We start from the raw sequence: 27,677 nt of genomic DNA, 5'->3' as shown, positions 1-27,677 counted from the left end.
TGGATTTGTTTTTATGTCCTCTTGAGGAGTCCTATATGCGTGAGTTAGGAGAGGTCAAGCAGCTGCTTTTTACTCTGCCACAATCTTAACCCGAAACCCTCCACTGTTTTTAGCATGTGTGATCAATCAAGACTTATTTAGATATTATTGATAGTTACATTGGTGTGGTCGTGTAGTGTCTACCTCCCCAACCATGTCCGCATCAGCCCATGTGTTCAAGCAGCTGTTTTTCTTCTGTTTCCACTCCTGCAGTTCTTCCTCTGAATGTGGGTAGCATTCTTTTCCATAAATCCCTCAGAATTGTCCTGGGTCATTGCATTGCTGCTAGTACAGAAGTCCATTACATTCAATTTTGCCACAGTGTATCAATCTCTGTGTACAAGATAGGTGATTTTCATTCATTGAACTACTTTTTATTAAAGGTCTACAATATATAAGGTGAGAGGTGATGAAATGTATGGATGGCAAACTAGCTTCAGAGATGAAACAATATGGGTTCAAAATGCCTTAATGACTTTAGAAAAGAAACATAACTTCCCATTGTCAACAGGCAAATTTATTTTTAGAATAAATGTTTACTGATGTCTAATATTTTCATATCACTTACTTTTCCCAATATTTCCTTCCCTTTTCCTCCTCCTAGAGAGCTATGTTTTGCCACAAAGAATTCAAAAGAGAAAGAAAAAAACAGCTCCACAATTAACCAACATATAGAAAAGTTCAACATAATATGCACAATAATCCCTTAGCTTTTCAGAGAAGAGGGAGGTAGTTGTGGGGCTGACCAGGTGACTTTCTAAGACTAGAAATTTCAGAAGAGATCATCAGGGGTTGAGCGATTTTCTTCATTAAGAACTGGAAAGCACTGATTTTAAAGCAAACCTCAGATGTTTTCTGTCATGGTCACTTTGGCCATATCATATAATTTCCTTGGTCCTCAGTTTCCTTGTCTGTCAAATGATAAAATTGACTAGATGACCTTTGAGCCCTTTTGTGGCTTTAGGTCTGTGATCCTAAATCAAAAGTCTAGCCTTCCTTCTTGCTCTTCCCAAATGGGGAAGATATCATGATAAGTGCTAAAGAAGGTACAAAGCTGAATAAGATACCACTATTGCCTTTAAGGTTCTTCCACTTTGGTTGAGAGGTAAAGCATACATACATACATACATACATACATATATATATATATATATGTATTCACACACACACACACACACAAATAACTAAACTGAAGTGGGATACTTCATAAAATGAGTCCAGACACCCAGAAATTCAATAATTGAACCATTATTTATTGATTAAAAAAAGAAAAGAAAAAGAAATCTATCAGCTGGGACAGCAGCTAGGACAACCTCCCCTAGTGGAAGCTGTGCAAACTAACATAACAACATAGCTTATATAGGTTTACAAGATACAAAGCTATCCAGGTTCTTATTTGTCAAGAAAAAACTCATCACCAACACAGGTAGTGATAAGTAGATAACACTCATATCATTCAGAGGATATTTACTTTTCACATGTACCTAAACACTCATCCAAAGTTAGTTATTTTTACCTTGCATTCCATCCTGACCTATTTATTTGTACTTAAACATTCAACCTTAGTTAGCTATATCCCTTTGTCATCTATAGGGAAATTTGGATTCTGACCCACTGCTTGCTAGGTTGCTTGGCATCTTAGAGGGATTAGGTCAATTTCCTAAATAATGCAGGAATAGATTAATCTACTTTAATTCTACTTTATTCTCTAGCCTATTTCATTTATTCAATCTACTTCAAAGCTAAAAAGTAAAATGTGATGAATGCACAAGAGGAGGAACATAGGATGAAAAGGGAGAGCTCCTTTCCTGGTGGTGGTAGTGGTGGTGGTGGTGGTAGTGGTGGTTATTGTTGTTGTTGTTCTTGTTGCAGGAGTGAAGTGGTCAGGGCAGCCTTCTTTGAAAAAATGGCATTTTGAACTACACCAAGAAGTGTGGTCAGAATTTTAAAAATCACTGGGAGGAGATTGTTATAGGATAACAGTATGAGCAAAAATATAGAAGTAGGAAAGTAGAATACATTTGGATGACAGTTTGGCCATGATATAGAGTACACAAGGGAAAGAAATTTGAAATAAAGCTTGAAGATGAGGCAAGAGACAGATTCTGGAGGGGATTATAATGTTTATTAATTAGTGTAGCTAGGAGCTTATGATATTTATTAATTAGTGCTGCTAGGTGATTCAGTAGATAGAATGTTGGGCTTGGTATCAGAAAGAACTGATATTTGAATCCTATCTCAGACACTTACTATGTGACTCCCTGAGCAAGTTACTTAATCTCTGTCTGCTTCAGATCCTTCATTTGTAATGTTGACAGAACTATTAGATAGTCAGAAAAACCACTCTTTAATTAAGGACTGGGGTCACAGGGCTGAGTAGACCCCTACACAGAGCTATGCACCACACACCTACAAGAGTTTGAGGATTGAACTCAGGATACTAAAATTATGGTCCCTGCCCAGGTGTGGGTCTTTCCTGGGTAAGGGTCTGATATAATAGGGAAGACTACCCAAGACAAAAGGATAGTTAATATTTACCTTAGGATCCATTATTCAGTCTCAAACTGCTAGCCTGAGATTCCCTTCAGGGTAGATTCTCATGGGAACAGAGTATAAGTACAAGCTTTGGGGGTCTCCAATCTACAAGCTAGTCCTAAAACTTGGGGTTCATCAGATCCCACCAGGCCACAAGTTTGTGGTCTCTACATTCTACCTCGACGGTAATATAAGAATAATAATAGTAACTACTTCTCAGGGTTGTTGAAATAATAAAAATTTTAAAAATAATTATGGAAGCTAGCACTTAAATAGTATTTTAAGGTTTGCAAAGTATTTTACAAATATTTATAAAGGGCTTTGGAAAACTTAATGTATGCAAATACCTGCTATTATCATTGTTGTGTTTTTTCATCTTTATATAGTGATACAAGCATGTCTACATGTAAAGTTGTGTTCTTTCCCTTAGGCAAAAATGGCAATAAGAAAAGTGAAAAGAACAGAAGTCATGACAAAGTTTCAAATGGAGAAAATGAATCCCAAAATGTTTCTGAAGACGTCAGAGAAAGTAAGTAAAGAATCTTTGTCATAACCTTGTTCTTCCATGTCTATGTTCTCTGTATAGGTAATGATTAAATGGTTTGAGCCCTTGTAAAAAGCTTATTCATTCTTAGTATATATTGTGTAGAATTACATGAAATAATCAGTTGCTGATGGTGATTGAGATGCTTAGGCATTTTTATGTGTTGTAATGTTTTTGGTGGTGATAAGTGTTGTGGAGTACAGAGGTGAACCTCTGGGGTTCAGGAAGGATACCTTTTGCAAGAATGCAAGACTCCCAAACATGGCTTAAAAATATAAAGAGAAATTTATTAATTTGGAAAGTAATGTTGAGAATGGCCAGGAGGATAGCAAGGTGGAACAGCAAGATGGGGAGCTGTTCCTTGGGAGGACAGCATGGATGTCCCCCAGAGGACCTCAATTTGGGGTTTTTATACTCTTTACTACAGTGAGGACATGACTAGGTAAGCACTGAAGCAAGGAGTGGGGGAGGTTTGCCAGAAGTCATGGTCATGGTGCTGGTGATTTGGAGGACAGATGAATAAGGTGTGTCTCTTTTTTCATCTCAAATCAATGAGACAATCAAAAGAGGGTAGATGTTTTGGGTTGGGAGTCACAGGGGTATAAGGGAGTAAAAGAATTTTCCCTGATAATTGTTTGCCTGAGTTTCTGGGGGTATAATGCCCATGCCAGTAAGTACCATTATTTTTTTTCACGAAAAACAGATTTTCGTATTAGACACATTGCAAAAGAAAACACACAAAAACCCCAAAGAAAATTTTAATAAGTAAAAAATAAAATGCTTTAATCTGCACTGAATTCATCAGTTCTCTCTCTGGAGGTAGGAAGCATGAGTCCTTTGGATTTGTCTTGGATCATTGTCTTGATCAGAGTTGCTGAGTCTTTCACAATTGATCATCCACAGTAAATTGCTGTTACTCTGTACATTGTTCTCACTTCTCTTGGCATCAATTCATATAAGACTACCAAGGTTTTCTGAAACATACCTCTTAACATTTCTTAAAGCATATTAGTATGTCATCACTATCATATACCATAACTTGTTCAGCTATTATCCACTTGAGGAGCCTCCCCTAAGTTTTCCTATTTTTGCCACCACAAAAAGATGCTATAAATATTTTTCATACAAATAAATCCTTTTCTCTTTTCCTCAATCAATTTGGGATACAGAGCTAGTAGTGGCATTGCTATGTCAAAGGAGCTGCACAGTCTTACAGCCCTTTAAGCATAGTTCCAAATTGCTTTCAAGAATGGTTGGACTAATTCACAACTCTACCAACAGTGCATCAGTGTCCCAATTTTCCCACATCCCTTCCAACATTTATCATTTCCCTTTTCTGTCATGAGACAATCTGACAGATGTGAGGTAGAATCTCAGTTTTTTAAATTTATATTTCTCTAATTATAGCAATTTTTTTCATGTGAATATTGATAGTTTTGGTTTCTACTTCTCAACATTGTGTCCTTTAAACATTTATTAATTGAGGAATTGCTCATATTTTTATAAATTTAGTTCAGTTCCGTATGTATTTATAAATTGAAGCTTTTATCAGAGAAACTTGTAATTTGTTTCCCAGTTTCCTATTTTCCTTCTAATTTTGGTTTCATTCACTTTGTTTGGACAAAACCTTTATAATTTCATGTAATCAAAGTTACCCATTTTACTTCCCATGATCCTATCCTCTTGTTTGGTCATAAATTCTTCCCTTATCCTTAGACCTGATAGGTACATTTTTCCATGCTCCCCAAATTTACTTATGATATTGTTAACTTTGAAAAAACACAGAACTATTAAATAGTCATAAAAACCACTCTTTAATTAAGGAAAAGGGGGAACAGGGCTGATTAGGCCTCCACTCAGAGCTGCTTGCCAACTTGCCTTATTCAGAGTCAAGGATTAAGCACTGTTTGCTCTGTTCCCTGACCCCCTGGGAGTGCCACAGTGTTAGATGAGGATTCCTAGGAACAGAAGAAATTGGGGAACTTGTATACAATTTGGGAAGATCCAGGGGCTGGGAAAGATGATTGACATCATCATACTGACTGGATACAATCAAGCCTGGGAAAGGAATCCTAGCCAGAGGCTAGGGTGTAAGGGAAGGGGCTACTTACCAGGGATGCTAAAGGATGGTCCCTTCCCAGGTGTGTCTTCAGGGGAAAGGGTCTTTGATACAATGGGGAAGACTACCTAAGACAAAAGGATATTTAGCATTTACCCTGGGGTCCATTATTCAGTCTGCAACTGCTAGTCTGGGATTCCCTTCAGGGTGGATTCTATGGGAACAGGGAACAGATTACTAGCTTTGGGGGTCTCCAACCCACAAGCCACACCCAAAACCTAGGGTTCATCAGATCCCACCAGGCCACAAGCCTGGGGTCTCTAGATTCCATGTCGACAATATCACCCTTTATGTCTAAAATCATTTATGCATTTTGACCTTATTTTGGTATAAGGCATAAAATGTCATTTCCTAGTTTTTTTAAAAATTTCTTTCCAGTTTCCTCTACAATATTTTTCAAATGGTGAAGTCTTACTCCAAAAGCTTAGATCTTTAAGGTTATCAAATTCTAGATCATTATAGTCATTTATAATTGGACCTTACATACATAATCTGTTTCACTGATTTCTTAGGCAATACAAAATTGTTTTTGTAATTTCTGTTTTCTAATGTAATTTAGCCTCTAGTACTGCTAAACTTTCTTCCTTCACATTTTTTTTATCAGTTCTTCTAATATTCTTGACCTTTTGTTTTCCAGATGAATTTTCTCATTTTTTTCTAGCTCTATAAAATAATTACTTAACAATTTGATTGGTAGTGAAGTAAAAAACAGGTATACTTGTTGTTTTTATTATATTGTCTTGGCCTGGCCCATGAGCACTAAATATCCCCCCAGTTGTTTACCTTTACCTTTGTGGGGAGAATGTTTTATAATTGTGTTCATAAAGTCTCAGGGTTTGTCTTGACAGGTAGAATCCCAAGAATTTTATATTGTTTGTAGTCATTTTAAATGAAAATTTTTTTTCTAACTATTCCTGCTGAGTTTTGGTGGTGGTATATAGAAATGCTAATGATTTATATGGGTTTATTTTTGACTTTGTAAGTTTGATCCTTATTGCCTATTTTTATTCCTTCAATTTAGTTTTCTTTTTTATTGCTATAGCTAGCATTTCGAATACAATATTGGATAATAGTGATTATAATGTATTTCCTTGCTTCATCCTTTATCTTATTTGGAAGGCTTCATATTTATCCCCATTACAGATAATGCTTGTTTTTTGTTTTAGATACTATTTTTATTTTTTTAAGAAAGTTTCAGTTTATTCCTTTGCTTTCTAGTATTTTTAATAGGATTAGGGGTTGTATTTGTCAAAACTTATTCTGCATCAACTGATATACATATAATTTTTGTTTTATTTTTTATTGATGTTATCAATTATGCTCAGAGTTTTCTTAATATTGAACCAGTCTTGTATTCCTGGTATAAATCCCCACCTGTTTATAGTATATGCGTTTTTTGCAATATATTACTAAAATTTCCTTGCTAGTATTTTTAAAAAGTTTTTACATCAATATTCATTAAGAAAATTGGTCTTTAGTTTTCTTAAAAGGAATTGGGTAAGACTCCTTTTCTTTTCATTTCAAATAATTTGTATACTATTGGGATTATTTATTACATGCATGTTTGGTAGAATTCATTCATCTGGTCATAGTGATTTTTTCTTAGGGAGCTTGCTGATGACTTGTCCTATTTTTTTTCTAAAATAATGCTATTTAAGTATTTTATTTCCTCTTTTTAATCTAGGCAATTTATACACTTAGACTATGGGTTCCATTGGCATGCAATTGGTAAAATGGCTCCTGATAACTGCTTTAATTTCATTTTCATTGGTGGCCCATATGATTTTTTATTTTTGATACTGGTAATTTGATTTTCTTCCTTTTTTTTTTAAATAAAATTAACCAATGGCATATCTATTGTGTTGGTTTTTCCCCATAAAATGAGCTCCTATGTTCTAATGGTTTTTCAAAGAATGATTTTAATTTAATTAACCATGGAAAGTTCCAGGACCATTTCCCATTCTCCTCCTCCCTACTCCTAGTTCTACTTTCTTCCCCCTTATTACAAGCACGCCTGAAGTCCTCAACTAGAAGTAATATTCCTCTAATTTTTTTGGTACTTAATATTTATGGAATTCATTTTATACTTTTTTAAACTGATGCTGTTAGTCATCTTTTCATGCACATTTTTTCATCTCAGTGGTGTAGTAGAAAGAGTTTATATCATCTCTTTGTGCACTTGCTAGCATTTTCACCATGGACTGGTAATCAAATCTCTGTGTGCCTCATCTTTCTCATTTGTAAAATGTAAAGATTGAATTAGATGACCAAATCTATGATGCTCTATGTCTTTTTTCCTTTAGTTAGATGATAAATTCTTTGAGGACAGATATTTTATTTTTACTGAGACATGCATCTCCCAATTTGTGTAATAAAGTGGCTTGCATATGGAAAAATATAATAAGTATAGTATTTGTTAATTGATCATAGTAATATCAATGAAAGACACTGAAGGACAGAGAAGTGACTTGACATGTAACCTGCCATCTTGGTTAGGGACCACTTGAGCCAAGTACAGTGAAAAGATTACTGACTCTTAGATCAAAAGACCTGGATTCAAATCTTACCATTAATATTTAATACCTGTGTGACCAGGGACAAATCCTTTAGCCTCCCAGGGCTCTGGTTTCCTCATATAGAAAATGAGGAAGATCTTCCAAAAGGCCTCCGACCCCCTTTACAACTCTATATTGTTGCAAGGATTGCCTTTTGATTTTTCCCTCCATTAAACAACCTTATCTTTCCTGAATTTCCACATAACATGCATCTTGATTGTCTGTTTGCCCTTCCTATTTGCAGCACCTCAGAATGAGAAGGGAATTCCTATGGACTACCTAATAAATCCAACCTGTAACTGACCAAGAATCCCTTCAACAACATTTTCACCAAGTAGTTATCCAGTCTTTGCTTGAGGATTTACAATAAAGAATGAACTCATTGCCTGCACCATTTATTCTTTCCTTTCCTGCTATTACAGTTAAGATAGATTTTGGAAAGATGGGAAATATGAATAAAAATGACTTTCAGACCATTAAAAAGTAAAAGAATCAATTTAGTCCCTGGAGGGAAAAGAATAAAATAAAACAGTGGGGTGCCATCTGATTTTGTCCTTCACCTATAATCATGCCATTTTTGTAAACTTTGACTCAGCTACAACCTCTTCAAGAAGCATTTAATATCTAATTATATAAATGATACTGTCAGTCATTAAACATCAATTAAATGCCTGCTGTGTGCCAGGCCCTATACTAAATGCTAGAGATACCAAGAAAGGCAAAAGCCACACTGTGAGTCTGAGAGTGACAACATAAACCATTGTGTACAAGCAAACTGTAGGATAATTTGGAAGTAATTGAAAGAAGATGCTAGAATTAAAGGTAATTAGGAAAGACTTTATGTAAGATAGATAGGTGAATAAGACTTGAACCTTGCCCTCACAGCTATGATGCTCTGGAGTGAGGATGTGACAAGATCATAGAGAAATCTAATACAAAAGAAACTGTTAAAGATATATATCAATGATAAGCATTATGTAGGCATTATATGATCCCATTGGGATCCCTTTAGATCTAACCTATGTACCACTTAATAGATGTGTCTTGGGAAGTTTCTTGAGTCTTAGAGAGGTCAAGGGCCTTGTCCATGTTCACATAATCAGTAAAAAGGCAGAATTTGAACTGAGACTATCCTTATTCCAAGTTTAACATTGTACCTACTGTGTCATGTGGGCTCTGAAAGTATACAGAGAGGCATAAACAATGAACTTTGAGTATTCTAAGGCTGGGTATAGTATCCTATCTTAACCTATAGAGAAGTAGAAAGGGAATAAGAAAGAGAGTGATGGGAAGGGGAGGAATATAAGAGAGGAAGAAGTTAGGGGAGGTGATAAAAAGAAAGTTCTAAGTCTAGAGGGACCACTTCTAGGGACTGAAACAGCCGATGGCTCTGCCCTGTTTTTGACTCTTGTTGCTTCAGCTCTCTGAGACCTACAGTATGGATTTTTTTCTGGGTTCAAGGCCATTGGAGTTGGAGGTTCTCACTTTTAAACTGGGAAAGTGACTGGAAGGTCTGGCGATCCCGGTCCAGAAAAATAAGATCTGGTCCTCTGATAGGTAGGAAAATCTGATGTTTAAGTAAAATGAAAAAGGGAGAAATAAAATGTTTATCAGCAGAAACATGACCTTGGACAATTCGGTTACTCTTTCTGGGGTTTGGTTTCTTCATCCCATTGTTTTTTATCTCTTCAAATGAAGAGTTTGATCCATAGAATCACAGATCATTCTAGAAATTCCATTTCGGAGAAAAGCAAGCCAGACATTTTAACAGAGATGAGCTGATTGGTAACAAGGTGATAAGGGCCTTCCTACACATGCTGGCATCTGGGTGTATTTTCAGAACTGAGAAATGTGTTGAGTTCAGGTATCCATTGGTGTATCCCTGTCCAATTTGTTGGTAGCCAGGCTCCAGCAAACACTTTAGTTTCAAATGCCAGTGTTATTTCCCTGTACTTAAATTGTCAACCAGTAGGTTCAGTGAGTATAATCTTAAAATTCTCTTGTCTAAAATAACTGAAGGCTGTGAAGTCCTCATTAACAGGCTCCTTTCATGTGAGAAGAGCTACTGACATGATCTTTGCTAACCTAGGAAATGCCGTGACAAATTAGAACATCTGGCATCAGATTTCAAGCATTTATTTTATTCCATTTGGAGCCTTGAGGAAATGAGGGAGAAATACCAGGAAAACTAAAACAATAGATATGTTGTGGCCAAAGTGCTATTGAAGACATATAAGACAATAGGTGAGTGAATAGAAGGACTCTAGATGAATTATTAAGCCCCTCATATGTATCATTTGATCTCACCGACAACCTTCTAAGTTAGGTGCTATTATCCTCATTTTGCAATTGAGAAAACTGGGGCCAACAGAGATCAAGTGACTTGCTTAGGGTCACCCAGCAGGTAAGTGTCTGTGGCCAGATTTGAAGACAAATCTTTCTTATTCCAGGTCTGGTAATACATTCATTACACTCTCTCTAAGACATAATAGCTGTATGACTTTGGATAAGTTGTTTAGTTTCTCACTACCCTAGGCAACACTTAATATTCTTTATCAAAGAAACTGTACCAGCTTATGTTATTGGAGAGAATTTGCTTTGCTGGGAGTTCCCTATACTGATGAAATCATAAGTAGAGTCTCTATCTTTTCTCTAAGGAAACTAGATTAATAGATTTTGACAGTTGAAAAGACTTCAGAGAGCTTTTGTCAATCACTTTGTTTTGTTTTTTTACAGATGATGAAATTGAGACTCACATAAAGTATCATCCTTGATGATTCTACATAAGAGTTGTATATTTGTGCACTTGAAAAAGTTAGTGAAACTTCATTACCTGTTTTTTTTTAAACCCTCATCTTCTGTCTTAGAATCAATACTATTTATTGATTCTAAGGCAGAAGAGTGATAAAGGAGGATGGCCTCTTCTATTCAAGAATGGGCTTAGATATTTCATCTCTTTATAAACCTTGAAAAAATTCAGGCTCACAGTAACATTTCTTTTTTTAAAAAAACCCTTACCTTCTATCTTAGAATCAATAGTGTGTATAGATTTCAAGACAGAAGAGTGGTAAGAGCTAGGCAATAGCGTTAAGTGACTTGCCCAGAGTAACACTGGAAGTGTTTGAGACCAGGTTTGAACATTGGGCCTCCTATTTCTAGACCTGGATTTCAATGCACTGAGGCAACTAGCTGCATCTTCATTACATGTGTGGTATATTTTTGAAGCTTCATAAAAAAAAAATAATTTTTTCAGTTCTGAGCTAAGACTCTTCCCTTAAAGAAGCTTATTTTTTTAGACAACTGTTGAATAAATAGATTATTTAAAATATATTGGATTTGGAGTCGGAGGGCTTGAATTTGATTCATAGATCCACTATTTACAGCCTATTTAAGCTGAGACAAGTGGCCTCACTTCTGTAGTCTTCAACTGCCTCTTCTGTATTATTGGAAGACTATTCTAGATGACCTCTGAGGTCCCTTTCAGCTGTATATTCACAATCCTTTGACTGTGAACACAAATTTTTTTTTTTTGCTCTTTCCATTGTTTTGTGACCAGAATACAGGCTATGCTGAGTTCATGTAGGGGCCAAATGGTTTTTGACTGGTACAAATTAAACTTCCCCATAAACCACCCGAGCATGTTAATGATTTCAATGTGGATGGTGATGCCATCACATGGAACTGATTTTTGCAAGCCTTAGCCTGCGCCCAGCAGAACCCTGTGCTTATGTTAGCAACATGACAGTCCCCAGGTTGACACCTTTGGGTTTGGACACAGAAACTCTTGGAGTTCAGAGGCCATGATCATAAGATGCTTCTTGACACACAGTGGAAGTGGCAATAAATGGCTTCTAGTTGTATTTTTACAACCTCAGCTAAACTGAAGTATGAATTGTGCTGGCCAAGCCCAGTGCAACCATTACCAGGGGCTTGTAATTTAAGTGATGTAGAAAGTTTATATAAATAAAGCTTGCCTGTAGCATTGACACCCAGACCAAAAAGAGCTTTGATTTCCTAAGATTATTGTGGTTGTTTATGAGCACTTGTGAATTATGTATTTGTGAGTTGTTAGAGATGAGGGGGAATATTTGAGATTGCTTTGTCCCAAGCCCATTATTTTTCAGACAAAAACTCTGAGGCCAGTTAAACAGTAGGAGAAAGAAGCATCAAAAGTCAAATGCAGGTCTTGTGACTCCTGATCTATTATTTTTTCTCATCCATGATATTGCCCCCATCTTAGTATTTATCTTTGTTGGTAGAACCTCATATAAGGAAGTAATTCAATTAGCCACCCAGTGATTTTAGTGGAAGGTTCTTCCATTATTGTGTTGCCAATGCCTTGTAATTTGGTGCTAACTTTTATCTTATTGGGAACCTTGTTGGCTGAGAGGCAGTTCAGTAGAGCCTACACAGAACACTGTGTCTAGATGCCCAAGACCTAAGTTCAAATCCCAGCTCACTTCTTTGCCACTTGAGTTATATTTGCTGGAATTTAAGCTCTGTAGGCCTCAGTTTCTGTATCAGTGAAATGAGTACTAAATTGTGTCAAAAAGAGTGGAGTCAAGATGGCCACTTAGAAGCAGCAAAAGTCCAGACCTTTGTGAAACATCTTCCGCACCAATCAAAAACAAAGTGCTTTGAGGGGACAGAAAACCAAATCTAACAACAGGCTAGAGCCAGGGGACTCTCCTTCTTGATTCAACTTAAAAGGTACACAGAGAAGGCTAAATTCTCAGGTTTAAGGAAAAATAAGAAGGAAGGTCCCAGGCCCTTCCCCCACCTACTGTGCTGAGTCACCAGCAGTCACTGGAATCTTGAGTCCTGGGCTCCAGCCCAGAGAGAATGCCTTGCTGTCACAGCTGTGCCAGACTCAGGGCTCTAACCATAGCCAGCAGGGAGGCAGCTGGAGGAGAGGTGCAGAGGAGAGAGCAGCCTAGTCACAAGCACCACTCCATCTTGGGCCTCTGCTTTTTGAGGTTTTGGCCTCAGGGCACATCCAGCTTCTCAGATCAGCTCTGCCTCTGCTTAATCTAGTCTATCAATAGGGCAGATAAGAAGCCTTCAGAGGGCAGGGAACTCCATCTCCAACACCCTTCCCCCACTGAAGGTGCTGATGGCCACTGTAAGAATCCCAAAGCAAAAGCTGCAACTATGACAGAATACCTTGATAACAGAGTAGGAAGCACAGCTCCCTTCAACTTCCACACCTTTATCTATATCTTCAGTTTCTGCTGCCAACTGGGGAAGATCAGACTTCAGAGCTCATTAATACTCCATCAGCCTAATCTAGTCAATCAGCAGAACAGAGAAAAAGCCCCTTCAGGACAGAATATCCCAAACCCACAGATCTCACAAATAATCAGAGGAGCAAGATTACAGCCAATGACAGAGGAAAAGAAGGAAAAAAATCTGAGTGAACAACAGAAAAAGAAAAAAAAAATTATAATCAACAGCTTCTTTCCAGGTAATGAACAAAAAGCAAATGGAACAGAGAAGGACCAAGGAACACCAAGAAAAACTGCAGAAACTCCAGTGAATTGGACACGGGCTTTGGAAGATCTCAAAACACAATTCAAAAAACAATTAAGAGAGGCAGAAGACAACTGAGAAAAGAACTTAAAAAGCAAAATAAGTCATTGGGAAACAGAGGCACATGAACTAAAACAAGAAAATAGTGTCTTGAAAGCCAGAATTGATCAGCTTGAAAATGAGGAAAAGAAAGTGAAAGATGACCTACAAAGAAAAACAGACCAGAAGGAGAAGGATGATTAAAAAGCCAGGGGTGAAATTCAGTCTTTAAAAATTAGAATCCAACAACTAGAAGCAAATGACTTCACAAAGCACTAAGAGTCTATAAAACAAAATCAAAAGAATGAAAAAATTGGAGAAAATATGAAACACCTCATTGATCAAACTACAAAACTAAAAAATAGATCCAGAAGAGACAATTTAAGAATTATTGGACTATAACATCATCATCAAACTCATGAACAACATCAACATATTTATCATCAACAACAACATCATCCACATCAGCATTAGCATCATCATCATCATCAACATCTAACCATCCATATTTTCCTGGCCCAGGAAAGATTTTTGCTTGATGGCCTAACCTATGCAGACTACTGAATGATAGACAAATGACCTAAACTCTAGGCTTGAGTGCCACTATGTGTCCTTTGGGGGTAAAAAGAAAGCTTTATTTTTCTGGACTCAGTTTCCTCATTTATGTTTGAGTGAAGCTTACCTGGAATCTGCATTAAGTTAATCAATTAAAGAATAAACTAGCTGTAAAAAAATTGTGTCAAAGTTTCCTTTCAGATCTGAATCATAAAAGCACTCTTTGTTGTTTTTTTTTGTCATCCTAAAGAATAATATTTATCTGGCATTGCTAAGTAGTGAGCTATTCTACACATGTGAGTTTGCTATGGAGGAAGGAAGAGAGAAAGCAAAAAATTTATTATGCAGGGGCAACCAGGTGGCTCAGTGGATTGAGTGTCAAACCTGGAGATGGGAGACCCTAGGTTCAAATCTGGCTCAGATACTTCCTAGCTGTGTGACCCTGGGCAAGTCACTTAACACCCATTGCCTAGCCCTTACCACTCTTCTAGTACAGTCTTGATTCTAAGATGGAAGGTAAGGGTTTAAAAAATTATTAAGCATCTACTATGTGCTAGGTAGTGTAAAAAGTACTTTAAAAATATTAGCAGGGGCAGCTGGGTAGCTCAGTGGAGTGAGAGTCAGGCCTAGAGACGGGAGGTCCTAGGTTCAAACCCGGCCTCAGCCACTTCCCAGCTGTGTGACCCTGGGCAAGTCACTTGACCCCCCATTGCCCACCCTTACCACTCTTCCACCTATGAGACAATACACTGAAGTACAAGGGTTAAAAAAATATATATATATTAGCATATTTGATTCTAATAATTTGGGAGCTATTATCGGTGACCCAAGAAACAGGTAAGAGTTGGCTATTCTTACCAAAGATAAGAATGATCTCTAAAAAATAGAAATTTTTAAAAAATCCTTTAAAAATAAAAATAGTAATGTTAACTACCTTTGGCCTGGGAATACTTTACATTGGCCTAATTACAGATAACTCATTTACTCTCCACAACAACCTTATGATTTGATGCTATTAGTAGTTTCCTTTTACAATTAAAGCAAAGATGAAGTGACTTGCCTGTCACACAGCCAGTGATTATCTGAAGCTGGATTTGAATTCAGGACTTCTGGACTACAGGGCTGCACTCTGCCTACTGCACCAACTAACTAATCAAAATTTCCTCCATCAAAGGCCCAAAGTTTTAAAAATAGTATCAATTTTTATTCAAAATCTTTTATCTAAATGTATTACAAATACCCTTTCCTCTTTAAACAGAGAATACTGAACTTATACAAATATATATCTCTATATAAATAAGAATTTACTTGGAGTTATCACTATGAACATCTATTATTGTATTGCATAGTAATGCAATTCTTTATTTTTCTTTTTCTTCTTTGAAGGTCAGGTTATCAATTTTCATTTCTTCTTTCATAATTGTATCTCCAGTAGCACTACTTATCCCTTCTCATTTGTTCTTTCTCCTGGGGATTAGAAGACGGGATATTAAGTCTTCAAAATAATATGTTAGAGTAAGAATTAGTAAAGCTCTGAGTGAGGGGCTATAGGAGTGGGAAAGTGGTGGGCTCTATGACTGCTATTTTCACTTACTCAGAAGACTCTTTTTACTTATTTCTCTATTTTAGAATGTGTTGTGGAGTTGGCATTATTATAAATCTCACCTCTGATTAACTATGGCATTATTTTACTATCATAATTGCCTAAAATGAATCATAATATTAAGATGAGACTGAAATAGACTGCTTTCCCAAAGGAAAAAAAAACACTTTGTCGGCAATCTACCCCGAGGAAATGAAGACATCAAGAGAACTGAAAAGTTTCATGGCAAAGAAATTTTCCAATGAATATTAAAGCTGACTTCAAAATATAGCTTACAAAAGGAAATTTCAAGTTTATTCAGTCAAAGAAAAGAATTTAATAACTTGAAATATTCAATTTATAGATGGCAAAAATGCAGGGAGGTGCTGAATGTGTTCTGGGCATTGCTGTTGATGGATTGAAGCATCATCTTTTTTCTTTCTTTCCCAGAGGGCTTTAATAAAGCAGGAAGGAAAAAGGGGTAGATAATAGATCTCTTGTCCTCCATGACAACTGATGTTGTATTTCTACTAAAAACAATACCCAAACTAACATTAAATATATCTATGTGTTTGTGTGTGTGTATGTGTGTATATGCATGCACATAGTTGTATACATATCTATCTGTCATATATATATATACACACATACATGTATACATCAATATCTATATCTACAACTATATCCCTATTCTTTCCTTGATCAGTGTTTTGTGTAGGAGAGGCTTGTGTAACTCAGTGAAACTGTGAGCCATGCCATGCAGGCTTACCCAAGGCAGACAGGTCATATTAGAGACTTCTGCAAAAAGGGTGATGCACTGCAGAAGTAAATGGACTTCAGTGTCTTTTCCAGGAGAACCCCATGGACAGAATTAAAATGATAAAAGATATGAAATTGGAAGATGAGCCCCTCTGATGGGAAGGTGCTCAGCATGCTACTGAAGAATAGAGGACAACTACATGTAGCTCCAGTGCTAAAGAAGCAGCTGAACCAAAGCTCAAAGGAAGCTCAGCTGCATATTTGTATTTTGGCCAAAGGGAAGCGTGATATTGTAAAGATCAGTATTACATTGGAAGCATGAATCTAAGCTATATGAACCAAGGTAAGCTAGATGTGCTCAAATAGGAGACAGAAAGATTTAACACTGATCTTGTGTGTGTCAGTGAACTTAAATGGGTAGGAAGGAGTGAATTTAACTCAGGTGATCATTACATATACTGGTGTGGGCAAAGAAATGAAGCAGCCCTCATAATCAATAAAAATGTGAGAAAACCAGTGCTGGTAGTTGATCTCAAAACTGACAGAATGATATCTGTTTGATTCAAAGGCAAACCATTCAACAGCACAGTAATATGTCTGTGCCCTAACCACTGTTAGTTACCAAAGAAGCCAAAGTTGATCAGTTCTATAAACAGCTACTAGTCTATAAACATCTCCTAGAAATAACACCAAAAAAGATGTCACATTCATCATATAGGACTCAAATGTTAGAGTAGGAAATTAAAAAATACTTGGAATAACAAGCAAGTTTTGCCATGGAATACAACATAAAACAGGGCAGAGATTAATAGAGTTTTGTCAACATAACTTTCTGGCCATCTTAGCAAACACTTTTTTTTTAGCAACCCAAAATGTGACTCTCCACCTTGACCTCACCAGATGGCAAATATAGAAATCAGATTGATTATATACTTTATAGTCAAACGTGGAGAAACTTTATATAGTCAGTTAAAACAAGACCTGGAAGTGACTGGCTCAAATCATGAGCTTCTTATTGAAAAATTTAGACTTAAATTGAAGAAAGTAGGGAAAACCATCAGACCGGATAGGCATGACCTAAATATCATCTCTTATGAATATGAAGTATAAATGCTGAATAGATTTAAGGGATTAGATCTGGTACATTAGAGTGCCTGAACAACTTTGGACAGAAGTTCAAAATAATGTATAGGAAGCAGCAACCAAAAAATATTCCAAAGAAAAAGAAGAGCAAGAAAGCAAAATGACTGTTGCATGAGCCTTTATAAATTGCTAAGAAAAGAAGGAAAGCAAAAGGTAAAGGAGAAAGGGTCAGACAGACTCAACTGAATGAAGGATTCCTGAGAATAGTTAGCAGAGATAAGGTTCTCTTAAATAAGCAATGCAAAGAAATAGATGAAAACAATAAACCATCAAAGACAAAAGATCTCTTCAAGAAAATTAGAGATATCAAGGAAACATTTCATGCAAAAATGGGCATGATAAAAGGGACTTAATCAAAGTGGAAGAGATCAAGAAGTGGTGACAAAAATATACAAAAGAGCTATACCATAAAAAAATCTTAACACCAATAACCATAATGGTGTGGTTACTGATCTGGAGCCATATATCCTGGAGAAGGTAGTCAAATGGGCGTTAGGAAGCATTGTTAAAAGAAGACTGGTAGAGATAATGGAGTCCAACTGAGCAATTTAAAATTCTAAAAGATGGTGCTCTCAAAGTGCTGCATTTAATATGCCAGCAAATTTGGAAAACTCATCAGTGGCAACTGGTTTGGAAAAGATCAGTTTGCATCCCAATCCTAAAGAAGGGCAATGCCAAAGAATGTTCAAATTACCAAACAACTGGGAATGGAGCCAAGATGAGGGAGAAGGTAAACAGGGCTCTTCTAATCTCTACCAAATTATCCTCCACACAACTTTGATATAATGCCTCAAAATGAATCCTAGCACAGCAGAACCCATAAACAGATAGGGTGAAAAACTGTTTCAGCCCAAAAGAACTTAGAAAGTGTGAGGGGGTGAAGGGAGGAAGGGAGGAAGGTAGGATTGGAGGAAGGGAAGGGTGGATGGGAGAAAGGAGAGAGGAAGGGAGAGGAAGGGAAAGGAAGGTAGCAGTCTTCAGCAGGGGGAAACTGACCAGAGCCCAAAGATCAGAGAGCAACTTTGGGTTTAAAATAGCTGGGTTTTATTTAGATTAGGAAAGGGAAGGTCTAGGGAAAACTAGAAGGTAGATAGAAGGGGGAAAAGGTGCCGAGAGAGAGAGAGAGAGAGAGAGAGAGAGAGAGAGCATGCGAGCGCGAGCGCGCGCTCAGGATTTGAGAGCCTCTGGGTTCTGGAGAGCAGAGGCAGAGAGACTCCTGGGTAGCTTGAGCCAGAAAAGGCCCCAAACTCTCTCTTTTAAACTTTCTCCAATACCTCCCACAAAGGAAGTGGGAGTTGTGGGGAGGGGAAGAGTTGTAGGAGGGACCCCTGGGAGACATCTTCCAGGGCTTAGAGTAATTATAAACTTAATAAGAGATCTTTTATAATTAGGTTGAAGTGGAATACAGCCTACCAAGGCAAACCCCACCTCAGCAAGCCAGCATAGATTGTAGTGGGGGCTGAATCAACAGGAGTGGTTTCTGGAGCTTTTTATCACAAATAGTAAGGGGGTGCAGGGAGGTCAGATAACTGCTCAGAAGATTACAGGAGCCCCTTTGGTGGACATGGTACAAGACTCTGTAGCATTGTCCACATACAGATCCAGGTTGCATTCCTGGGTTACAGGTCCAGGGCAAAGAGGAACACTAGCACACATCAGGGCTTGTTAACCCAAGACATCGAGGGACTCTGGTTACAGTTTCAAGGTAGAAAAGAGTGCTTATGGTTACTCACAGACCAGAGCACAGACTGGGAGAGTATTAATCACCTCTCCTTATCATTACCACCTTGGAAGAACTGAAAACTTATAGATCCCCAAAGCTAGCTCTGGAGATAGTTGCTCAAACATCCTGAAGCTTGGAAGAGTGCTCCCTTCACCACAGGAATAAATCCCACTTGTAATCATTTTTTAAGTTAAAGGACAAAAAAAAAGGCTGGAAAATAAGCAAACAAAAATAGAAACTCACTATAGAAAGTTATTTTGATGACAGAGAAGACTAAAACATGAAATCATAAAAAGATAAGTCAGTACTGCTACATCCAAAAACCTCTTAGAAAACTATAAATTGATCTCAAGGCCAAAAAGAATTACTAGAGGACCTCAAAAAGGATTTTTAAAAATCAAATAAGGGTTATAACAAAAATTAGGAAAAGAAATGAGAGTGATACAAGAAAATTATGAAAATTGGACCCCTTTCACATGCCGACAAAATTATACTTAGGATTCTGAAAGGTCAACTTCAGCAATATTTGAACCTAGAACTTTCTGAAGAGCAGGCTGGTTTTCAAAAAGGCAGAGAAACTAGATGCCGAATTGCCAACATTCATTGTATTGTGGAGTGAGCAAAGGTGTTTCAGAAAAACATCATCTTCTTCCTCCATTGACTATCTTAAAGTCTTTTTTGTTGTGATCCACAAAATGTGGCAAGTCTGAAAAGAGATGGGGAGTATCAGATCATCTTACTTATATCCTGAGGAACTTGTCTGCTGGCCAAGAAGCCAGTTAGAATTGATCATTGAACAACTGATTGGTCTTAAATTAGACAAGGTGTATGACAAGGTATATTATCACCTTTTTTATTTAACTTATATTCAGAGAACATAATGTGAAAAGACAATCTAAATTAAATTTAAAAATCAGAATAAAAGTTACTAGGAGAAAATATCAACAATCTCAGATATGCTGACAATATCACTCTGGGTAGAATAGAGTATGTAAAAGCTAGCTTAAAGCTTAACATAAAAAAGTGCCCTAAAGGTCTTTGCAATTGATCCCATTACTTACTGGCAAATAGAGGGAGAAGAAATGGAAGCAATTGTCAGTTTTTGTAGTCTTGAGTTCAAGATCACTGTAGATGGTGACTGAAGCCAGTAAATTATAAAATGCGTGCTCTTTGGAAAGAAATCTATGGAAAATCTGGATAGTAAACTAAAAATCAGAGACATTACCTTGCTGACAAAGGTCTGTACACTCAAAGCTTTGGTTTTTCCAGGAGCAATGCATGACCATGAGGGTTAGATTATAAGGAGAGCTGAGGCTCACAGAATTGACACTTTAAAATTGTGGTGCTGGAGAAGGCTTTGAGAATCCTTTGGAGAGGGAGATCAAATCAATCACTACTCAAAGAAATTAATTCAAACTATTTACTGGCAAGTCAAATACTAAAATCTGAAGCTTAAATACTTTGCAAATATAATGAGAAGACAGGACTCATTGGAAAAATCTTGATGTCGGGTAAGATTGAAGGTAAAAAGAGAAGGGGACAGCAGAGAGTGAAATGTATAACGGCATGGAAACAATGAACATGAACTTAGATTTTAGTGCATAGTGCAGGATATAAAATCCTGGTGTGCTATGGTCCAGAGTGTCACAGAGCCAAATACAACCAACTTACTGAACAACAAAAAAGTACATATCCTAGTAGGCAGCAGCCTGAGATTGTGAGACGAAGATGACTTCAAAGTTGTTTCTCTACCATCACACATTTTTGTTCATATCATTCATTTCAGTATGTTGTGTTTGTATAACACTCTGCTCTTCTGAGAAATTTCCACACCAAGGTTTACTTATCTAATACTCTGGGAGCTGGGTAGTTTTCGTTCCATTTCATATCTAGATATTCTGAAGCCCAGAAAAATGAACTGATTTATTCATGTAAGATATACAATTTCTGGCATCAGAGCAAAAATAGATGATGCTTCCTTTGTAAAACATTGTCAACATTTGTGATTGCACAAGGAATTAGAGTTGATATTCCTACTCCACTGTTTCTATTTTTAGGTTTGTTCTTTTTTTCTTCTATCAGATTTATATCTGTTTACATTTAAGCTTATAGCTTTAATCTTTTCCTGGACTAAACTTGGAGTTAGGTAGTCTTAAAATCAAATACCATATTGGGCTTTTACTAAATATATGATCACATACAAGTCATAGGAACTCTCCTACCTTCAGTTTCCTTGTCTTTTAAATAGGGAATAATAATAATTGTGGAACTTGCCTCATATTGAAGAGTTTAAATGAGATATTATAAATAAAATTCCATACAAACTTACCGTCTTATACTAGTGGTGTTATAGGGGTGCATATTGGTGAACACCTGGGTTTGGGAAGGAAACCATTCTCAAGAATGAGAGGACTCCAAGCCTAGCTTAAAAGTAAAAAGAAAGATTTATTAGTAAGATAGGATTAATGGCCAACAAGACAGCATGTGTGGAGCAGCCATGGGAGGCTCCCCCTGAATCCCTCAATCCTGGGGATTATATACTTTTACAATTGTGGGGACATGATGCTGTCTCATGATGAGGATGTGATTCTAGCATGGTAAACACTCAGGTATTCGGTGGGGGGATGTTGGTCATCTGATCGGGGTCTGCCTGGAGACATAGGGGGTGACCCTCATAGTTTCGGGGACAGATGGATGTCTGAGATATACAACTTGTTATTGAGGATGTGTATCTCTTTGTCCTTGGAATTCCTTTAAGTTGAGATAGACAATATCTATTTGGACATGTAAACTGATTTTTAAGAAATATTAATTAAAAAAAAACAAATTGAAATGAAAATGATTACTGCCACTGACATGGGCATTGTGCAGAGATGGCAGGGACCCTGTACCCCTTAACTCAGACAGGCTGTGAACAGGGGAATTCCCTTCCCCTTTCCTGCCCTCTTTGTCTATCTCAACTTAAAGGAATTCCAAGGACAATGGTCTTTGCCTAGGGAGTCATGAGGGCAGGAATTGGAATAAAAAATATCTGTGTTCAAATCCTGTCTCAAGACACTTGCTGGCTATTTTATTATGCTGAGCCTTAATTTCCCTATCTGAAAAATGGGAATGATAATAGAACTTAAGACACAAGGTTGATGTGAGAATTATCTGAGAAAATATATATAAATTGTTTTGCAAACATTAAAGTGGTATATAAAAATTAGATAATATGCCTTATTCATAAGTTGCCCTTCACAAAAGATGTTTCATTCCTTATTCTGCCTCTTCTAGTTAAGGACATAATCAATGCTATTTCAAATTTAATAGACTCATTCCCTGAGTCCCTCCTGTCTCTACTCCTGAGATACTTAAGTATTTTCTCAAGAGGAAAAAATTTTTAAATCGGCATTTTTTTTATTTAAAGCATATACTGCAAAGAAAGGGTGAGAAGAATTTACATTTTTTACTTTATTACTCTTGTCTGAATGCTGAGATTAATGGGCTACACCTTGTGACTGAAGGTAATCTTCTTAGCCCTGTGAGAAAATTCAAGTATCTCTGGGGAGTTCTGGGTTAAGTTTTGTTGTTTTGATGAGCACTGGGGCAGCCGTAGTATGAAGACAGCCACAGGAGAGTGTTTTGTCTTTGATGTTGCTGATTCCTCCTCCAATCACCCTGAAAAAAGGACATGGTTAGGGAAGTGGGAAATTGTCTTGAGTGCCCAGGACAGCTTGCCATTTTCCTTTTCTCCTAAAAATAGAAATGGCAGCCTTTATGAAAAGCTTTGCCTTTCTCCAACACTAGGAAGCAGTCATGGGCAATAGTTGTCATTTGAAGCTCTTGACCAATGACATTAATTATTTCTTGGACCAGTCATATATCTCTCAGGTGAAGACTTCTCTTGTCTGACTGCTTCTAACTGCCATAGCTTATCAGGCCATCTTCCCTATATCCAAGTCTTCTTTGCAGGTTCTTTTCTTCTTTCATTTCCAGTCTATTCAACTCCTTAAAAGAAAGTTTCTAATTCCTCATCATCATTTTTTACCAAAAAAGTCACAACCCTCTACATTTTCCCAATGTAAAGTCCTTTTTAAAGTCACATCTCAGTCTCTAAATGTTTTTATATTTCCCCAGTTTCTTTATGTATGAAAATTGGCGCTCTATATACACTAAAATATTTATTTGTTGAATATGGAATAGTCAGTTAACTAGCTCTTATTAAACACCTACAGTGTGCCAGATGGAAGTAGCTGGGTAATAAGGCAGATAGAGTATAGAACCTGGACTCAGGAAGTCTTCTCTTCTCAAGTACAAATCTGACCTCAAATATTTACTATCATTCTTTATAGATCTGTAACTTCTGACATTAATCTGTTTCTTTGGTGCCCTCAAACTGTGCTTCTTTGTACTCATATTTATCTACTTTTTAACAATTAAAGATATTTTCTGACTCTATAAATATTATATTTTCCTCCAATTAGCAAGGCATTACTCCACTTTGTTAACAAAAGATCTGGTCCTCACATCTATACCATAGATCTTTTTTCCCCTCCAAAACTGTTCAAATCTCATCTAAAAGCTATATTTTTTCATATACAATTTAACAGGATATATTTAAGTGATTTTTTCTATTCATACCAGGCATATAAATGTTCATCCATAACAGGGAAAATATCTTACATCCTTTGATAATTAATATACATATCTTCCTTTATACAAAAGCCACTTTTTCTGTCCTTTTCATCATTAACTTCTCCCTGAGATAAGGACCTTAAGAAGAGAGCATATCTTACATTTACATTCATCTTTTCTTATAACACATTCAAATTCCATTATATTCACATGCCATAGTTTATTTAGTCATTCCTCAAATGATGGATATTGATGCTATTTTTCAATTTTTGCTACCAGAAGGCATGCTACTATGAAGATTTTTGTCCTTGTAGGGCATTTCTTTCTGTTTTTAAATCCTTGAGATACATACCCAGTAAAGGAATCTCTGGGTCAAGAGTTTGAAAGTTTAATAACCTCTCTACAATTCGAATTCTTTTTTAGAATGGTTAGACTAAAGCACAGTTTTACTACCAGTATATTAATGCTTGTCTTCTTGCAACCTCTCCAAAGCTGAATAATTCTGTTTTGTAAAATGTACTGGGTTTGAGGATAAAAACACACAAAAAATTGCATTTCTTTAATGAATGATTCAGGGCACTTTTCATATGATTGTTGACTATTTTATGGAATATATATGGTATATGTATGTATACATGTGTAAATGTATACTCTATATACAGGTAGATATATACAGATGTCAAACTATATCTACATATAATATAGATATTTTATGGAGTACATATATAGATTAACTTATTTCAAAATTAGTCTGACATAAAGCTATTTGTTTCCATTTTAAAGTACATCTTTCCTGCTCTCCTAGATTGCTATCAACTTTCTTGGTTCTCACATAAAGATGTATGAGATATTGCATATTGCTGTGTTGGTGAACCTGTGTCACAAATGCAGGAAGGGACTGTTCCCCACCCTCTCTCCAGTATATCTGGGGACATTTCTCTCATCACCCACCTCTCTGCCCAACAGCCCAATGGGAACACTTCCTCCTTCTCCTGTCTGGGCTAAGGTGGCGGCTCACAGGAAATGAGAGGGTTGCAGTTTGGGCACTCAGCTCTAAAAGGTTCACCATCACTAGCATATTACAACTATCCATAGATTTATTTTGCCTTTATTAGACCAGACTCTTTAAGGATAGTAATTACTTTTCTGTAATTTATATCTTCTCTATTACTCAGCACAGTGCTCTCCATAAAATGAAAAGTAACAAACTAAAATGTTTGTTGAATGTGGAATAGTCAGTTAATTAGCACTTAATAAGCACCAGATGGAAGTAGCTGGTTAGTAAGGCAGATAGAGTACAGGGCCTGGACTCAGGAAGACTTCTCTTCCCAATTACAAACCTGGCTTCAGACATTTACTAGCTGTGTGACCCTGGGCAAATCACTCAACCCTGTTTGCCTTGGTTTCCTCATCTGTAAAATGAGCTAGAAATGAAATTTTAAACCCCCAAAGGGATCATAAAGTGTTGGATGCTACTAGAACCAACTCAACCACAATTACACTGTGCCAAACTTTGGGAATTCAAAGAAAAACAAAAAAATACAGCTTTCAAGGAACCTGGGTAGAAATCTGGCTTTCAAAGAACTTAGGGTAGGAGAGATGAAAGGCAAACAACCATATACAAACCAGATTTTTAAATTGAAAATAACCTCATAATGAAGGGCAAAGGAGGACTGGGAAGGTTTTCTTATAGAAGGTAAGACTTTAGCTGAATCTTGCATGACACCTGGTGATCCAAAGGATGGAGATGAGGAAGGAGAGATTTCCAGGAATGTCAGACAACCAGAAAAAATTCCTAGACTAGGTGGCAGTAAGTGACTCAGTGAATTGAGAGCAAGTTCTAGAGATGGAAGGTCCTAGGTTCAAATATGGCTTCAGACACTTCCTAGCTGCATGACCTCAGCAAGTCACTTAACCCTCATTGTCTAGCCCTTATGTTTCTTCTGCTTTAGAGCCAATTCACAGTATTGATTCTAAGACAGAAGATATGAGAGAGGTGGAATGTCTTTTGCAAGGAAAAACAAAAATGCCCCTGCCACTGCTAAGTGCTAAGTGCTGGATATACAAATTCAAAAAGCTGACAGACCTTACCCTTAAAGAACTTATCTTTTAACTGGAGAAGACAGCATATACAGTTATGTGCAGAGGTAGCTAAATGGCTTAGTTGGTAAGAGTACTGGTCTTGTTGTCTGGAAGATTTGAGTTCAAATGCTGCCTCATAAATTTCCTAGTTGTGTGACCCTTAGCATGTCATATAACTTCTATCTCAGTTTCTTCATTTGTAAAATAAGAATAATAATAGTTTTTAATCTTACAGTGTGTTTTTGAAGTTTAAATGAAATAACACATAATGTGTTTTGCAAACCTTAAAGTATTGTGTAAATGTTAGCTCTTATTATGTGGTAGCTAAGGAGAAATGTTTTGTTCTGGAAAGTTATAAAAATGGTGAATGGAATCATGGAGTGATTATTTAACATTCCTTTCCATGAATTGTAGTGTGGATTTGATTATCATTTCCAGAGAAAAGATGGAAAAAAGGGATGCAGCTCATGTAGTACACTCCCAACCTCATGGCAGAAAGATAACTAACGAGAAGTATGATGGTGACTCTCTCTTGCCAGTCAGAAGTACTGTGGTAGAAGCGGACACTGTAGATGGAAGAACAAGGATGGAATGCTACAGTAGCTCAGGCTCACATAATAGTCTGATAGCCAGTTCTCCTTACAAACCATTTAAGTGTGTTAAGGAAAAAGTACCCCCTTGCCAACTATGCTCACTTGACAGTGCACCAAGGACTTTATAATTTCACAAATAAACTTTACTTTTCTGAAAACACTCACCAGACAACTCTGTCTTAGTCCAGTGACTGAATACCCAGAACTTGAGCAAGGCTCACAAAACTCTCACCAGGAGGATCTGGAGGGCACAATGCCAAGGAGCAACAAGAATGGGACAAATCTGGTTTAGTTGTCCTACCAAAATGCTGTTCTGCTGATGCAGTCTAGAGCCTAGCATTGACACCCTGCAAGCTTCCAGAAAAGTTAGCACCCAGTTAGATTTCGTGGTACCAGTCTCCTTGGAAGGAGCCAATTGGCACTTCCCCGTTTCTTGCTGATAAGGAGGCATGATGAGCCTTTCTGTACAGCAGTATTCAGTGCCCTGGACAATTATAGCCTTAGATAACTCCTGCATAAGAGATGTTACTTCTGTTGCAAATTGCTGTGAGTGATGGCTCAAAGAAGGATATGAGTTGAAAACTAATTCATTTATTCTTTGGTGATGTTTGTGTGTGTACACATACATTCTATAGCGTTAGATTGTCATCACTCTTCTTCCTAGACATTACAAAGATATGATAATATATGGTCTCTACTCTTGTAGATTTATAATTTAATTGAAGATTTAGCAATGGAAAAATGTATTAATGGAGAACTACATTCATTTTATGGGGCATAGTTTGTCATAATACATAGGTAAATTATTTTCAGGAAGAAAAATCTTATTTTTGCATTTAGCGTTTGATATATGATGTTTTAATATTTCAAAGGTATTATTAATTGCTGATGTACTAGGGGAACATTCTGCAGACCTTTCCTCAGTCTAAAGAGTTGGTGTTGAGTCAAGAGTGTCCTGAGAGCAATATTTCTATGCCCATCAAAAGAAAGGCATGAATCTAGTTTATCATGCTAAGTAGAAAAGTGGGTCTCAGCTACTAAGCCTTGTAGATACTAGCAAATATAATATTGATTATGCTAGTTTTATAGATAAAGTGCTCTTTCTCTTAAGGTATAATGCATTTTGAGAATAATTATTGATTTTAAGAAAGTGAAAATTTAATCTTTGGTAGTATTTTTGTTTATTTGTTTCTTCCAGAACATATTATGAAATGGGCAACTAGGTAAAGCAGTAAATAGAGTGTTGGGACTGGAGTCAGGAAG

The 27,677-nt window shown here is 36.8% G+C and overlaps 1 protein-coding gene across 1 annotated transcript in view; it reads left to right on the top strand.

The window, feature by feature from the left end:
• Nucleotides 1–27,677, top strand: part of CPXM2 (carboxypeptidase X, M14 family member 2) — a 210,541-nt gene that overhangs the window by 35,333 nt on the left and 147,531 nt on the right. Inside the window, exon 2 of the mRNA XM_044662618.1 lies at nt 3,005–3,103. Coding sequence (XP_044518553.1) covers nt 3,005–3,103 — 99 coding nt within the window. The remainder of the gene's footprint in view (nt 1–3,004; nt 3,104–27,677) is intronic.

Source organism: Gracilinanus agilis, chromosome 2 (genome assembly GCF_016433145.1).
Source record: "Gracilinanus agilis isolate LMUSP501 chromosome 2, AgileGrace, whole genome shotgun sequence".
In the NCBI taxonomy this organism is placed as follows: Eukaryota; Metazoa; Chordata; class Mammalia; order Didelphimorphia; family Didelphidae; genus Gracilinanus; species Gracilinanus agilis.
Note: the sequence above shows the minus strand (reverse complement) of the source record. Positions and strands in the feature narration are given on the sequence as shown.